General features: G+C 37.1%; 1 protein-coding gene across 2 annotated transcripts in view; it reads right to left on the bottom strand.

The window, feature by feature from the left end:
• SPATA5 (spermatogenesis associated 5) overlaps positions 1-17,672 on the bottom strand; it is a 449,967-nt gene that overhangs the window by 416,960 nt on the left and 15,335 nt on the right. For both annotated transcript variants that reach the window (XM_037830598.1, XM_037830599.1), the window contains 5 exons: positions 16,445-17,089; positions 15,958-16,087; positions 15,624-15,680; positions 14,388-14,511; positions 12,021-12,276 (listed from right to left, as the gene is read on the bottom strand). In XM_037830598.1, the coding sequence (XP_037686526.1) occupies positions 12,021-12,276; positions 14,388-14,511; positions 15,624-15,680; positions 15,958-16,087; positions 16,445-17,089 (1,212 nt within the window). The remainder of the gene's footprint in view (positions 1-12,020; positions 12,277-14,387; positions 14,512-15,623; positions 15,681-15,957; positions 16,088-16,444; positions 17,090-17,672) is intronic.

Below are 17,672 nucleotides of genomic sequence, written 5' to 3'. Positions count from 1 at the left end.
ACAAAACTTCATAAATATATTTTCTCTACTGAACAATTTAATTATAACATTAATCTTTTCAAAAATTACCCTCTGGTCATCTAGTAATCTGATTCATTGATTCACTGTTAGATGAGGGGTAAATAATTTCTACCTCCTAGAGGCTTTAGATTTTTAAAATTTTATTGTCATATTAACAGTGAATAATGCTTATTTACTGCTTGTAAGTGCCAAGTACATTTATTTCTATACGTATTTCTTCACGTTAGCGGCCTCTCTCCACCCACTTGCCAATCTCCCACAATTTTTAACCAAATATAACTTGGTAAGGGGTAGACTTTATCCAATTTTTGTGACATTTTGCTAAAGTTCTTGGGAGTACTGCAACGTCCATGAAAGTAAATGGTCCTATTTCATATAGCATGTGAATTACATTTTAATTTTTCTTTTTCAAGTTTTAAAGACACAACTTAGTTTCAGGACTATTACCTGTGAAAAGATACGGGTATTTTCTACTTTATAAATTCATCCTATGCTTAGTTTCACAGACCAAAATTAAATCATAAAACTTTCTACCACTCTGACAGAATCCAAGTTTTATTATTTGATTTTTATTAAGAGTATGAATATGTGGTAAGATATCCTTGGGTTAAATTCCAGCTCTACCACATACCAGCTGTAAGACCTCTACTAAATCTATCTCATACTTAAATCTCAGAGACTAACTGTAGAACTACTTTTTCTTTAAGCTTCTTCTTAAGATGTCACTTTTCCTATTTAACCATAGCATTTCCTGTCCCCATAGGGAAAGTCACTACATTTTCCATATTTTTATGAGTACTTATCTCTCTGTATAAGTAGTTGTTTAGAAATCCCTTTCCTTCATCACACTGTATGTTTCTGGACCAGCAAGAATCTCAGTGCCTTCTAGAGTATATGAAATGTATTAGAAAGTCAAAAAAATGTCTGATACAGGATGTTGAAGATTGAATCCTTGCCATGGACAAGTTCAGTGCAACACCTACACAGTAAACCAGATTCTTCATATCTCCTAACGGAATGAAGAAAACAAAGTTATCCACTGATACTTCTGCTTCATGACCCTTAGGGAATTCATTTCTATGCAAGGCCTACCTGCTTTGCTAGAAACAGCAAAGAAACTAGACAGAAAGGGATCCTCCTAGACCATAATTAAATGGGAGAATGTTTATATTTGCCTTGGTAGTCTACACAATCTGCAGTTTTATCTATGAGTCCACTAATCTCGAAATTGTAATGAACAAATAGCATGAAATAAAACTGATTTTCGGGGCGGGGCAAGATGGCGGACTGCTGAGATGTATGTTTTAGTTACTCCTCCAGGAAAGTAGATAGAAAGCCAGGAACTGCGTGGACTGGACACCACAGAGCAATCTGACTTTGGGCATACTTCAGACAACACTCATGAAAACGTGGAACTGCTCAGATCAGTGAAATCTGTAAGTTTTTGTGGCCGGGGGACCCGCACCCCTCCCTGCCAGGCTCAGTCCCGTGGGAGGAGGGGCTGTCAGCTCAGGGAAGGAGAAGGGAGAACTGCAGTGGCAGCCCTTATCGGAAACTCATTCTACTGATCCAAACTCCAACCATAGATAGACTGAGACCAGACACCAGAGAATATGAGAGCAGCCAGCCAAGCAGAGAGGAGACAGGCATAGAAAAAAAAAACACGAAAAACTCCAAAATAAAAGCAGAGGATTTTTGGAGTTCTGGTGAACATAGAAAGGGGAAGGGCAGAGCTCAGGCCCTGCGGCGCATAAGCAATTCCCAGAGAAAAGCTGATCTTTCTGCCCTGTGGACCTTTCCTTAATGGCCCTGGTTGCTTTGTCTCTTAGCATTTCAATAACCCATTAGATCTCTCAGGAGGGCCCTTTTTTTTTTTTTTAATACTTTTTTCTTTCTCTAAAACAATTACTCTAAGAAGCCCAATACAGAAAGCTTCAAAGACTTGCAATTTGGGCAGGTCAAGTCAAGAGCAGAACTAACAGAGCTCTGAGACAAAATGCAATAATCCAGTGGCTGAGAAAATTCACTAATCACCACAACTTCCCAAGAAAAGGGGGGTGTCCGCTCACAGCCATCATCCTGGTGGACAGGAAACACTCCTGCCCATCGCCAGCCCCATAGCCCACAGCTGCCCCAGACAACCCAGTGTGACAGAAGTGCTTCAAATAACAGGCACACACCACAAAACTGGGTGTGGACATTAGCCTTCCCTACAACCTCAGCTGATTGTCCCAGAGTTTGGAAGGTGGAGCAGTGTGAATTAACAAAGTCCCATTCAGCCATCATTTCCGCAGACTGGGAGCCTCCCTACACAGCCCAGCAGCCCAGAACTGCCCTGGGGAGACGGCACTCACCTGTCACATAGCACAGTCATCCCTCAACAGAGGACCCGGGGTGCACAGCCTGGAAGAGGGGCCCACTTGCAAGTCTCAGGAGCCATACGCCAATACCAAGGACTTGTGGGTCAGTGGCAGAGACAAACTGTGGCAGGACTGAACTGAAGGATTAGACTATTGCAGCAGCTTTAAAACTCTAGGATCACCAGGGAGATTTGATTGTTAGGGCCACCCCCCCCTCCCTGACTGCCCAGAAACACACCCCATATACAGGGCAGGCAACACCAACTACACACGCAAGCTTGGTACACCAATTGGACCCCACAAGACTCACTCCCCCACTCACCAAAAAGGCTAAGCAGGGGAGAACTGGCTTGTGGAGAACAGGTGGCTCGTGGACGCCCCCTGCTGGTTAGTTAGAGAAAGTGTACTCCACGAAGCTGTAGATCTGATAAATTAGAGATAAGGACTTCAATTGGTCTACAAATCCTAAAAGAACCCTATCAAGTTCAGCAAATGCCACGAGGCCAAAAACAACAAAAAATTATAAAGCATATGAAAAAACCAGACGATATGGATAACCCAAGCCCAAGCACCCAAATCAAAAGATCAGAAGAGACACAGCACCTAGAGCAGCTACTCAAAGAACTAAAGATGAACAATGAGACCATAGTACGGGAGACAAAGGAAATCAAGAAGACCCTAGAAGAGCATAAAGAAGACATTGCGAGACTAAATAAAAAAATGGATGATCTTATGGAAATTAAAGAAACTGCTGACCAAATTAAAAAGATTCTGGACACTCATAGTACAAGACTAGAGGAAGCTGAACAACGAATCAGTGACCTGGAAGATGACAGAATGGAAAATGAAAGCATAAAAGAAAGAATGGGGAAAAAAATTGAAAAAATCAAAATGGACCTCAGGGATATGATAGATAATATGAAATGTCCGAATATAAGACTCATTGGTGTCCCAGAAGGGGAAGAAAAGGGTGAAGGTCTAGGAAGAGCATTCAAAGAAATTGTTGGGGAAAACTTCCCAAAACTTCTAAAGAACATAAATACACAAATCATAAATGCCCAGTGAACTCCAAATAGAATAAATCCAAATAAACCCACTCCGAGACATATACTGATCACAATGTCAAACACAGAAGAGAAGGAGCAAGTTCTGAAAGCAGCAAGAGAAAAGCAATTCACCACATACAAAGGAAACAGCATAAGACTAAGTAGTGACTACTCAGCAGCCACCATGGAGGCAAGAAGGCAGTGGCACGATATATTTAAAATTCTGAGTGAGAAAAATTTCCAGCCAAGAATACTTTATCCAGCAAAGCTCTCCTTCAAATTTGAGGGAGAGCTTAAATTTTTCACAGACAAACAAATGCTGAGAGAATTTGCTAACAAGAGACCTGCCCTACTGGAGATACTAAAGGGAGCCCTACAGACAGAGAAACAAAGAAAGGACAGAGAGACTTGGAGAAAGGTTCAGTACTAAAGAGATTCGGTATGGGTACAATAAAGGATATTAATAGAAAGAGGGGAAAAATATGACAAACATAAACCAAAGGATAAGATGACTGATTCAAGAAATGCCTTCACGGTTTTAACGTTGAATGTAAATGGATTAAACTCCCCAATTAAAAGATATAGATTCCAGAATGGATCAAAAAAAATGAACCATCAATATGTTGCATACAAGAGACTCATCTTAGACACAGGGACACAAAGAAACTGAAAGTGAAAGGATGGAAAAAAATATTTCATGCAAGCTACAGCCAAAAGAAAGCAGGTGTAGCAATATTAATCTCAGATAAAATAGACTTCAAATGCAGGGATGTTTTGAGAGACAAAGAAGGCCACTACATACTAATAAAAGGGGCAATTCAGCAAGAAGAAATAACAATCGTAAATGTCTATGCACCCAATCAAGGTGCCACAAAATACATGAGAGAAACACTGGCAAAACTAAAGGAAGCAATTGATGTTTCCACAATAATTGTGGGAGACTTCAACACATCACTCTCTCCTATAGATAGATCAACCAGACAGAAGATCAATAAGGAAACTGAAAACCTAAACAATCTGATAAATGAATTAGATTTAACAGACATATACAGGACATTACATCCCAAATCACCAGGATACACATACTTTTCTAGTGCTCATGGAACTTTCTCCAGAATAGAACATATGCTGGGACATAAAACAAGCCTCAATAAATTTAAAAAGATTGAAATTATTCAAAGCACATTCTCTGACCACAATGGAATACAATTAGAAGTCAATAACCATCAGAGACTTAGAAAATTCACAAATACCTGGAGGTTAAACAACACACTCCTAAACAATCAGTGGGTTAAAGAAGAAATAGCAAGAGAAATTGCTAAATATATAGAGACGAATGAAAATGAGAACACAACATACCAAAACCTATGGGATGCAGCAAAAGCAGTGCTGAGGGGGAAATTTATAGCACTAAACGCATATATTAAAAAGGAAGAAAGAGCCAAAATCAAAGAACTAATGGATCAACTGAAGAAGCTAGAAAATGAACAGCAAACCAATCCTAAACCAAGTACAAGAAAAGAAATAACAAGGATTAAAGCAGAAATAAACGACATAGAGAACAAAAAAAACAATAGAGAGGATAAATATCACCAAAAGTTGGTTCTTTGAGAAAATCAACAAGATTGACAAGCCCCTAGCTAGACTGACAAAATCAAAAAGAGAGAAGACCCATATAAACAAAATAATGAATGAAAAAGGTGACATAACTGCAGATCCTGAAGAAATTAAAAAAATTATAAGAGGATATTATGAACAACTGTATGGCAACAAACTGGATAATGTAGAAGAAATGGACAATTTCCTGGAAACATATGAACAACCTAGACTGGCCAGAGAAGAAATAGAAGACCTCAACCAACCCATCACAAGCAAAGAGATCCAATCAGTCATCAAAAATCTTCCCACAAATAAATGCCCAGGGCAAGATGGCTTCACAGGAGAATTCTACCAAACTTTCCAGAAAGAACTGACACCAATCTTACTCAAACTCTTTCAAAACACTGAAGAAAATGGAACACTATCTAACACATTTTATGAAGCTAACATCAATCTAATACCAAAACCAGGCAAAGATGCTACAAAAAAGGAAAACTACCGGCCAATCTCCCTAATGAATATAGATGCAAAAATCCTCAACAAAATACTTGCAAATCGAATCCAAAGACACATTAAAAAAATCATACACCATGGCCAAGTGGGGTTCATTCCAGGCATGCAAGGATGGTTCAACATAAGAAAATCAATCAATGTATTACAACACATTAACAAGTCAAAAGGGAAAAATCAATTGATCATCTCAATAGATGCTGAAAAAGCATTTGACAAAATCCAACATCCCTTTTTGATAAAAACACTTCAAAAGGTAGGAATTGAAGGAAACTTCCTTAACATGATAAAGAGCATATATGAAAAACCCACAGCCAGCATAGTACTCAACGGTGAGAGACTGAAAGCCTTCCCTCTAAGATCAGGAACAAGACAAGGATGCCCGCTGTCACCACTGTTATTCAACATTGTGCTGGAAGTGCTAGCCAGGGCAATCCGGCAAGACAAAGAAATAAAAGGCATCCAAATTGGAAAAGAAGAAGTAAAACTGTCATTGTTTGCAGATGATATGATCTTATATCTAGAAAACCCTGAGAAATCGACGATACAGCTACTAGAGCTAATAAACAAATTTAGCAAAGTAGCGGGATACAAGGTTAATGCACATAAGTCAGTAATGTTTCTATATGCTAGAAATGAACAAACTGAAGAGACACTCAAGAAAAAGATACCATTTTCAATAGCAACTAAAAAAATCAAGTACCTAGGAATAAACTTAACCAAAGATGTAGAAGACCTATACAAAGAAAACTACATAACTCTACTAAAAGAAATAGAAGGGGACCTTAAATGATGGAAAAATATTCCATGTTTATGGATAGGAAGACTAAATGTCATTAAGATGTCAATTCTACCCAAACTCATCTACAGATTCAATGCAATCCCAATCAAAATTCCAACAACCTACTTTGCAGACTTGGAAAAGCTAGTTATCAAATTTATTTGGAAAGGGAAGATGCCTCGAATTGCTAAAGACACTCTAAAAAAGAAAAACGAAGTGGGAGGACTTAACACTCCCTGACTTTGAAGCTTATTATAAAGCCACAGTTGCCAAAACAGCATGGTACTGGCACAAAGATAGACATATAGATCAATGGAATCGTATTGAGAATTCGGAGATAGACCCTCAGATCTATGGCCGACTGATCTTTGATAAGGCCCCCAAAGTCACTGAACTGAGCCATAATGGTCTTTTCAACAAATGGGGCTGGGAGAGTTGGATATCAATATCCAAAAGAATGAAAGAGGACCCCTACCTCACCCCCTACACAAAAATTAACTCAAAATGGACCAAAGATCTCAATATAAAAGAAAGTACGATAAAACTCCTAGAAGATAATGTAGGAAAACATTTTCAAGACCTTGTATTAGGCGGCCACTTCCTAGACTTTACACCCAAAGCACAAGCAACAAAAGAGAAAATAGATAAATGGGAACTCCTCAAGCTTAGAAGTTTCTGCACCTCAAAGGAATTTCTCAAAAAGGTAAAGAGGCAGCCAACTCAATGGGAAAAAATTTTTGGAAACCATGTATCTGACAAAAGACTGATATCTTGCATACATAAAGAAATCCTACAACTCAATGACAATAGTACAGACAGCCCAATTATAAAATGGGCAAAAGATATGAAAAGACAGTTCTCTGAAGAGGAAATACAAATGGCCAAGAAACACATGAAAAAATGTTCAGCTTCACTAGCTATTAGAGAGATGCAAATTAAGACCACAATGAGATACCATCTAACACCAGTTAGAATGGCTGCCATTAAACAAACAGGAAACTACAAATGCTGGAGGGGATGTGGAGAAATTGGAAGTCTTATTCATTGTTGGTGGGACTGTATAATTGTTCAGCCACTCTGGAAGTCAGTCTGGCAGTTCCTTAGAAAACTAGATACAGAGTTACCATTCGATCCAGCAACTGCACTTCTCGGTATATACCCGGAAGATCGGAAAGCAGTGACACGAACAGATATCTGCACGCCAATGTTCATGGCAGCATTATTCACAATTGCCAAGAGATGGAAACAACCCAAATGTCCTTCAACAGATGACTGGATAAATAAAATGTGGTATATACACACGATGGAATACTACGCGGCAGTAAGAAGGAATGATGTTGTGAAACATATGACAACATGGATGAACCTTGAAGACATAATGCTGAGCGAAATAAGCCAGGCACAAAAAGAGAAATATTATATGCTACCACTAATGTGAACTTTGAAAAATGTAAAACAAATGGTTTATAATGGAGAATGTAGGGGAATTAGCAATAGAGAGCAATTAAGGAAGGGGGAACAATAATCCAAGAAGAACAGATAAGCTATTTAACGTTCTGGGGATGCACAGGAATGACTATGGTCTGTTAATTTCTGATGGATATAGTAGGAACAAGTTCACAGAAATATTGCTATATTATGTAACTTTCTTGGGGTAAAGTAGGACCATGTTGGAAGTTAAGCAGTTATCTTAGGTTAGTTGTCTTTTTCTTACTCCCTTGTTATGGTCTCTTTGAAATGTTCTTTTATTGTATGTTTGTTTTCTTTTTAACTTTTTTTTCATACAGTTGATTTAAAAAAGAAGGGAAAGTTAAAAAAAAAAAAAAAAGAAAAACAAGGAAAAAAAAAAGGTGTAGTGCCCCCTTGAGGAGCCTGTGGAGAATGCAGGGGTATTGGCCTACCCCACCTCCATGGTTGCTAACATGACCACAGACATAGGGGACTGGTGGTTTGATGGGTTGAGCCCTCTAACATAGGTTTTACCCTTGGGAAGACAGTTGCTGCAAAGGAGAGGCTAGGCCTCCCTATGGTTGTGCCTAAGAGCCTCCTCCCGAATGCCTCTTTGTTGCTCAGATGTGGCCCTCTCTCTCTGGCTAAGCCAACTTGAAAGGTGAAATCACTGCCCTCCCCCCTACGTGGGATCAGACACCCAGGGGAGTGAATCTCCCTGGCAACGTGGAATATGACTCCCGGGGAGGAATGTAGACCCGGCATCGTGGGACGGAGAACAGCTTCTTGACCAAAAGGGGGATGTGAAAGGAAATGAAATAAGCTTCAGTGGCAGAGAGATTCCAAAAGGAGCCGAGAGGTCACTCTGGTGGGCACTCTTACGCACACTTTAGACAACCCTTTTTAGGTTCTAAAGAATTGGGGTAGCTGGTGGTGGATACCTGAAACTATCAAACTACAACCCAGAACCCATGAATCTCGAAGACAGTTGTATAAAAATGTAGCTTATGAGGGGTGACAAGGGGATTGGGAAAGCCATAAGGACCACACTCCACTTTGTCTAGTTTATGGATGGATGAGTAGAAAAATAGGGGAAGGAAACAAACAGACAAAGGTACCCAGTGTTCTTTTTTACTTCAATTGCTCTTTTTCACTCTAATTATTATTCTTGTTATTTTTGTGTGTGTGCTAATGAAGGTGTCAGGGATTGATTTAGGTGATGAATGTACAACTATGTAATGGTACTGTAAACAATCGAAAGTACGATTTGTTTTGTATGACTGCATGGTATGTGAATATATCTCAATAAAATGAAGTTAAAAAAAAAAAAAACTGATTTTCTCCAACAAAAGTAAGATATTTCAAAGGACTCCTAAATATCTCTTCTAAGTTTTTTTCCCTACCTACTTTTGCCTTTCTACCCTCTTTCCCTACATACATCAGGCCAAATTAGAAGGATGAAAGGACTAATGGAAAGGTTTTTAAAGCCTTCTTTACTTACAGACAACTATGAATGGTGATTTGGAGGTGTGCCGGTTTGAGTGTATTGTGTCCCCCAAATGCCATTATCTTTGTGGTCTTGTGTGGGGCAGAAATTCTGGTGGTTAGATTTGCTTGGAATGTGCCCCACCCAGCTGTGGGTGATAATTTTGATGAGATGTTCCCATGGAGGTGTGGCCCCGCACATTCAGGGTGGGCCTTGATCAGTGGAGCTATATAAATGAGCTGACTCAAAGAGAGGGAAGTGAGTGCAGCTGTGAGTGATGTTTTGAGGAGGAGCAAGGTTGCTGGAGAGGAACGTCCTGGGAGAAAGCCGTTTTGAGGCCAGAGCTTTGGAGCGGACGCCGGCTGCCTTCCTAGCTAGCAGGGGTTTTCCAGACGCCATTGGCCATCCTTCGGTGAAGGTACCCAGTTGCTGATGTGTTACCTTGGATGCTTTGTGGCCTTAAGACTATAACTGTGTAGTGAAATAAATCCCCGTTTTATAAAAGCCTATTCATCTCTGGTGTTTTGCAATCTGCGGCATTAGCAAACTAGAACAGGAGGTAAAAGATAAAATCCTTCTGTACTAAAGTTCTAAAATAATCATATGTCCAAGTCAATAATTCAATTTCTTCCATTATCCATAAGGGTTAAACTTTCTTTAAAGTACCTTACGAAACTATAGCTAGGTCACAGACTGAAACAGTGGAATGCCACAACTAAATAAAATTCCTCTTGACTATAAAAGGACTCAGAAACATTTGCCTCTCCTAACCTCAAAACTGTGAGCCAAAAAAGTTCCCACTGTTTAAGCCAACCCACTATATGGGTTGTATACCAGCTAGGAAACTAAAATAGTTTTTGGTACCAGGAGTGCGTTGCTGCTATTACAAATAACTAAAAGATGAATCAGCTTTGGAACTGGGTAATGGATAGAAGCTGGATGAACTGTAAGGTGCTTGACAGAAAAGGCCTAGATTGTTTTGAAAAGACTGTTGGTAGAAATATGGACATTAAAGGGACTTCTATTGAGGCATTAGAATGAAATGATGAGTGTGTTATTGGAAATTGAAAGAAAGGTAATCCTTGTTGTAAAGTGCTAGAGAACTTGACAAAATTGTGTCTCATGTAAGGATGAAAATAGAACTAGCAAGCAATGAACTTGGCTGTTTTACTCAGGAGATTTCCAAGTTAACTGTGGAAGGGGCTTTTTTTTTTAATTTATCAGATTTCCTATTTCTAGGGCACAAACTGTAGCAGTTCCACAGATCCGATACATGTTTAACAACTCACAGATAAGAAAGCTTGATAGAGGCCTGCCCAAATTTAATAATAATCCTAAAATTTTACATAACAAAAGTAATAAGTTGTGAAGCTGAAAGAAACTTTTCTAAATGATCTATCACTCTAGAGGAAAGATCAAATTATTTTTCTCTTCTCTCAAAATGGTATTACAGTGACGAATGCACAACTATATGATGCTACTGTGAACAGCTGATTGTACACCATGGATGACTGTATGGTATGTGAATATATCTCTATAAAAAGGAATTTGTAAAAAAAAAAAAAAGTAAATGAACAATGTGGGGGGAGGAGGGGAATGGATGTTTTAGATGTTCTTTTTTATTTTATTTTACTTTTTGGAGAAGGAAAATGTTCAAAGATTGATTGTGGTGATGAATGCACAACTATATGACAAAGCTGTGAACAACTGATTGTACACTTTAAATGATTGTATGTTATGTGATTATATCTCAATAAAATTGAAATAAAAATGGTATTACAAAGTCTTTATGATATGAAGAGGTGATCAAAGGGTATTCAGCCAAAACACATAGGAAAAAATATTATAGACATATGTCAGGCAGTTCCTTTTTATGAAAATGTTAGATTATTTTTCTGGATTTGTGATATTTGGGATGTCAGCTTTTAAAATTATATAAATTGCCCTTTTTTCCCTCATTCTAAATAAACTCCATTTTCATATTTCAAAAAAAAAAAGTTAAAATGGCAAGTTTTATGTTATATATTTCACCAGGAGTTAGAAAAAAATTAACAGATTTTTTTCAATAAATTCTTACTTGCTTGGTCAGTATTTCAACAGCTCATAAAAACTCCCATGATTTGAACATATACTCCATGGCTGAAATTACCCTGAAGAACTGTGCAAACATTAAAAGGTCTTAAGAGTTTCCAAAGTAACTACAGCTATGCCAGACTGAAGTTCTTAATGACAAAGAGTCAAGTACTTAATAACAACCCTTAAACATTTTCAGACTAAAGCATCACTGTCACATACTTGGTGGCATAAAATTCTTGCATTTCACTGAATACTTTTTCAACACTTCAACAAATACAAAGTTACTCCCAAGGAAAATTTTGATCCTCCTGCAGGCTCTTCTCCTTAATTTCCTAGCACAGTATCAATAAATATTGTCACATTTATTAACAATAAATAAATTGATGGCAATAAATATGCCATCAATGTATCTGGTAACGTGTATGTGTGTCTCTGTGTACTTAGAAAAACTCTAGAAGGATATATGCTACAATAATGGTTATCTTTAGGAGGGAGGATTAAGAGTGATTTTTACTTTCACTTTCATGGTTTTCCAACTCATTTGTACTTTTTTCAATGAACACAGATTTTGATGATTATTAAATATTAAATCTATTTCCCCTAAAAGAAAATAAAGGAGTATAAATTATTAATATCTAAATAAATTGGAGTACTAAGTCTATTAATATAGACTCATGGTAAATCACACTCACCTGCTTCATTACACAAAGCTTTCAAGTCTGCTCCAACATATCCATGAGCACCATTTGCCAGCTGTAGCAGTTCGGCTTCAGTGAGCAGATGGGGTACCCTCTGAAGGAGCTTTTGGAGGATATCTAACCGATCTTGAGCATTAGGAACTCCAATCTCAATCTCTTTATCAAATCGTCCAGGTCTTCGGAGTGCAACATCCAAAGCATGGGGGCGATTTGTGGCCCCAAGGACCAATACCTGTCCTTCATTTCCTTCCTAACAAAATGAAATGAAAATAAATTACATATTCTTCCAAAAGTAAATGTATATATATAGGCACTAGCTGAATAGACAAAGATGGATCTAATTGCCCAGGCTAAGTCCACACATTTCATTTGTTTTGCCCATCCCACACTGTTCAACACTCAGCCTAAATGCTTCCTCCTCTTTCCCTCTCCATCTTATTATAAGTGAAATCTCTCTCACTTCTGGATATTAACTATACCATTCTCATAAATAACAACATATAATGCCCTGCCGTATAGTTGTTTGAATACATGTTTATTTTTCCTACTTGAGAGCAAAGATTAAGACTCTACATATTATTCAAATAGAACAAGGCTCTATTAGACATTTATCTAAGAAGCCTTTCTCACATATGGATTATTTTCTTATTCATTTTTATAAATTTTTAGATCCCTGAATATACAGACAACAATATAACCAACATCCGTGTATCTACCACCCTTTAATACATATGGATTTTAACTCCCCAAACTAAGGTTGAGTTTACTCTGTGATAATAGAATTAGAAACATCAAAATATAAAGAAACATAATTACAATCAGCCACCTGTAGAAATTACCCACCATTCTATTAAGATGACCAGAATATAATCTCATAGAAACAGATATAACTAGAATGTGATTCTAAGTAAGAAAACTCCAACCCAATCTGCTCAATGTGCCAAAAGAAAATGCATGTACAATAATGAATCCGTGAATGTGAAATGTGAATTTAGAAGGACAAACAGAGGCCCGTAAACATTTTCACATAAAAAATGTCATGTAGTTTCAGCCCTGCTCAAATGTCAGAAGGACAGTCCATTCAGCAGGCCTATCCCAGTGGTGGAGAAAGAGACATACAGATACTATACTACACTACACACTGGTATAGTGATTAAGACCCTCCAACATAAAACTTTCCACCTCATTCCCTACTCACCAAGGTCCCTCTGAATTATAATACAGCTCTCCATAGATATTTGCCTTCAGAGTGAAAATATGGCCATCCATAAGCAAAGATATTTGGTCTGCTTAATAGTCACATTTCTTACTGTAAATGAACAAACTAGCATCCTGGTTTATCAGTCTCTTGTGAGTGTTATCATGGGTCAGTCCTCAGAGCCCTACCCTTTTAAACATACTAACACCCTTGAATTCTCCAGCTTTATAAGCTGAGAACCAAACCTGAGACATCATGATCACACCTTGGTACTGCTCCAGTACTGAGAACCAGGTGGTCACCCAGCTTCCCCCAGGATGTAACCTTTCTCTTGTATGGCTCTTAAAATTATAACACATGTTAGCAAATAACAGAGACCTAGTACTGAACTTTCATGTCATTTTCTCTGTTTCTGCTAATAACCAATAAAAAACAAGAGATTCTAATTTAATGTACAAAAGGGGGGCTTGGGACTACATGATTTCTAAGAGTCCTTTTTGCTTCATATCACATTCTAAAAACTTGAGTTATCTTCAATCCTGTATAAGAGGTGTAGTCTTCTGGTTAACAGCTGTTAGGAATCAGAGAATTTTCTCCATTCCTTTTCTCAATTAGTGCCATGGGTCTCTCTTTCATAATTAGCATACAGTTTTTATTAACAGAAGTGTATCCAGTATCAGAGAGTCTTGTAACATGAGTTAACTCTATTTAAATGTTGTACAAACACAATTTTCATCATTCTCACTTTCTTTCATTCCACTTGTCTAGCACAAAGCCCCAAAAGAATAAATTTTTAAATGAATAATATCAGTTACTCATGAAATTTCTTAGTAAAATCCTCAAAACTTTAACTGATTAATTTTCCTTATTGAATTTTGCTTTAGGTCTTTAAATTAATACCATTTATCACAAAAGAAATCCATCATGGCATATTATTTTATATGATAGAAAAACATGCTAGCTTATGTTATCCTAAGCATTTACTAAGTAATCTGCTGAAGAAAATTATTTTTTGGGTCTTTCCTCTAATTTCTATGGCTAATAATCTTTCATTATCCTAGAATATCCAAAGATTAGACATATTCAATAATTTCTATTACAATACACATATTACTAAGAATCAAGTCCTTCCTACACAGAATCAATACTAGTTCTGTACTTACTGAACCAATGCCATCCATCAGTGTTAAGAGTGAAGCTACAACTCTTTTTTCCACTTCATTCTGAGCCCCTTCTCTTTTAGGGCAAAGTGCATCCAGCTCATCAATAAAAATAATTGAGGGGTGTCTAAAAAACAAACAAGTAAAATGAATTCTCTAATTTACATTTAATTTTAAATTTTAGTTTCTCTTTTTTTTTAATTTAAAAGTACCATTTCAAATTTAAGATTCATTTGAAGATATTAAAGACAAAGGCATTAGGATGTTAAGTTGAAAAACCTTAGGTTAATTCTATCCCAAATTATTAACTCATGATAACATATTTTAGTGGAGTCTGCCCTCAATAAGAAGGCAGAACATTGAGAACAGTCTATTGCCCGTGAGATGCAGGTCTATGTCCAGAGAGAACTCACCCACTAATAATGCCCACTAAATTGCCAAGGACTGGATCAGTTCAGAAGCCGGAGGCCAGAGATATTGTCCCTTGAAACAGGTCTAAAGCCCTAGGGATATAAGCTAGAAATGCCCTCTTTTTTCCCCATATAAAGAACTTTCAAGATTATCAATTTTCCCATAAGAAGATGTAAATTTTCTCACAAGAGGAAACCTCAACTGCTAGGAATACAGTAACAACAACAAAAAAAACATACTAAACTCTAAGGTACACCATTGGTTCTCAAATTTTCAGTACAGGCTACATATTTCATCCACTATCCACTATCACTGGGAAAAAAAAAACAACACAACTTTGAAAACGTCAGCTCTTTTGATAAAAGAGCAGTAATCATAATAAGTTAAAAATCAAAAGAATGGTAAAGACTTAGTCATCTTCTGAATAACAATAATATATTAGACAATGTTGCATACTCAACTCATTGCAATGCAGCAGCATGGCTTAAAAGTTTTAAGCATAAAGGGCTACTACTGTAATAGAGTCTACTAAAGGAACTAGATATACTGAACATGCCTAAGCATCCAAAAGAAAGAAAATACCCAAGCAAGTTCATAGAACTTATGAACAACACTTTGCCTTACCTCTTCTACTCTATGTAAGTTTTTATTTATCAAATTTCCAAAACAATATTTGACTTAGAATTTCATTAGATCTACAATCTATTTCTAGTACTATCACTATTGTTTTTATACTATTCTTTTATAATTTGTATAAAGTGCCAATATCTCCACTTCGGTTAAACAGCCTTGACTATTAATTCCAAAAAATCTAAAAATAAAGAATACCGCAGGGTAGCTTCGGCAAATATCTGACGTAACCTTGCTTCAGTCTCGCCATAAAATCTGTAACAAATAAAAGATATTTAAGGACCAATTCTTTTCTTTTAAAAGCATTATCTTTAAAGCTAATCTGACTTTTCAAATAATTAAAATTACTTAAATATTAAAAATTACCAGAATACTTAAAACTACATTCAAATATTATTGTCCAAACTTGATTTTTACAAACAATAAAAAGAAACTTAAAAATGCCAATGTATGAAACATTCAAGCAGTGGAATACCATGAAGTCACTTTAAAAACCAGAATAGTAGGTTTGTTCCATTAAAAATGCACCTACTTGCTTATAATTTCAGGACCATTAATTATAGAAACATAGGCTCCAACTTCATTGGCAACAGCCCTGGCAATCATTGTCTTTCCGGTACCTGGAGGGCCATAGAGTAACACCCCTCTGGGGGGAGGAACTCCTATAAGAAAAAGAACAGAACATTGTTTGGTTCTCTTTAATCACTACAGCTGATCTAGCATGACAGGATACTTATTTTAGATCCAATCCAAACAACTATGGAAGGATGCATTTAGAAGAGATAAGGCTCTCTCTTCTAAACTCACATCACATATCACCCATCACAACATAAAAAGACCAAAGCATAGAACATGGCTCTCCTAACTGTATCTCCCAAAGCAAGTAACACCTCTACCACACCTATCCTTAGAAGATAAAAACAAAAAAATGAGAGCATGCAATCTTTAGATGGAATTGACTGACTACTTTTTAGTTTGAATTTAACAGTTTTGGAGGTAGTAAACTGAAGAAATCATACCATAACTCTTGAAAAGTTCAGGCTGTTTGAGAGGCAATTCAATTATTTCTCTAATTGCTTTCAGCTGACTATTTAAGCCTCCTATCATGTCATACGTTACTTTGAATTGGTTGTCTTGTTCTTTTGAGTTTGTATGAATCTTTGTAAAATTGACTCTAGTTGTTGAAGAAATAAAATAAAAAGTATCAGTGTTGCACTTTGCTCCCATGCTGAATGATTTTAGCAATTTCTCTTCATTGATAATTCGTTCATTTCCTTCTCTGGCAGGCTCAAAACTACATTTAAAACCCATGACTTCCTCTAGTCCAAGTCTACTGCCTTCCCCAGGACTCGGTGTAACATCCAACAAAATGTCAACAGCTTTATTTACACTTCTGTCATCTACTGGTTTGCAAGGAGTACTGTTTGTTGCTGGGTCTCGGGGCTCTTGTAGGTCCAACTGGCTTAGCTGTAAGGATATATCCAGGCTACTAGTTTCCATGCTAGATTGTTCAGAGGCCATTCCCTGGACATCAGTGTCAGAGTCACTCTGAGGCCTTCCCAATAACAGGCCATCTGCCCCTTTTACTTGCAACACTTGCAACTTGCATGGTCGTCCATAGAATGTGCAGTACAGAAAGTTGCCTGGTAAAACAATCTTGCCATCTAGAAAACAATTTATTAAATACATTTGTTAGCACATTTTTTTCACCAGTTTAATGTTTTAAGTAAGAATTTTTTAATCTACTAACATATCTACATGACTATAAAGACCAAATCAATAATGGAGTATTAATGACGTGACTGTTGTGAAAAATTGAGGACCTAATAGTCACCTAAGATTTAGCACTATCTGGAGATAAAAGGAAAAGGACAAGATGATTCATTTAGTTTTAGGTTGTGTGTGTGTGTGTGTGTGTGTGTGTGTGCGTGTGTGTGTGTTCCAGTCATATTCTGTTTTTTTTTGTTTTCAAATTAAGAGACTTTATTTTTTAGAGCAGTTTTAGGTTTACTGAAAAAATGATCACCAAATACAGCGAGTTCCATAGGGCTTCCTCTTCCCTCCCAGCTTTCCCTATTATTAACATTTTGCATTAGCATGGTATATTTGTTACAACTGATGAATCAATACTGATTCATTAGTTTACATTAGGATTCACTCTTTGTGTTACACAGTTCTATGAGTTTTGGCAAATGCATGTCATGTATTCACCATTGCAGTATCATACTGAACAGTTCCACTGCCCTA

This window comes from Choloepus didactylus, chromosome 3 (assembly GCF_015220235.1).
Source record: "Choloepus didactylus isolate mChoDid1 chromosome 3, mChoDid1.pri, whole genome shotgun sequence".
Classification (NCBI taxonomy): Eukaryota; Metazoa; Chordata; class Mammalia; order Pilosa; family Megalonychidae; genus Choloepus; species Choloepus didactylus.
This window is presented reverse-complemented; position numbering and strand designations above follow the sequence as displayed.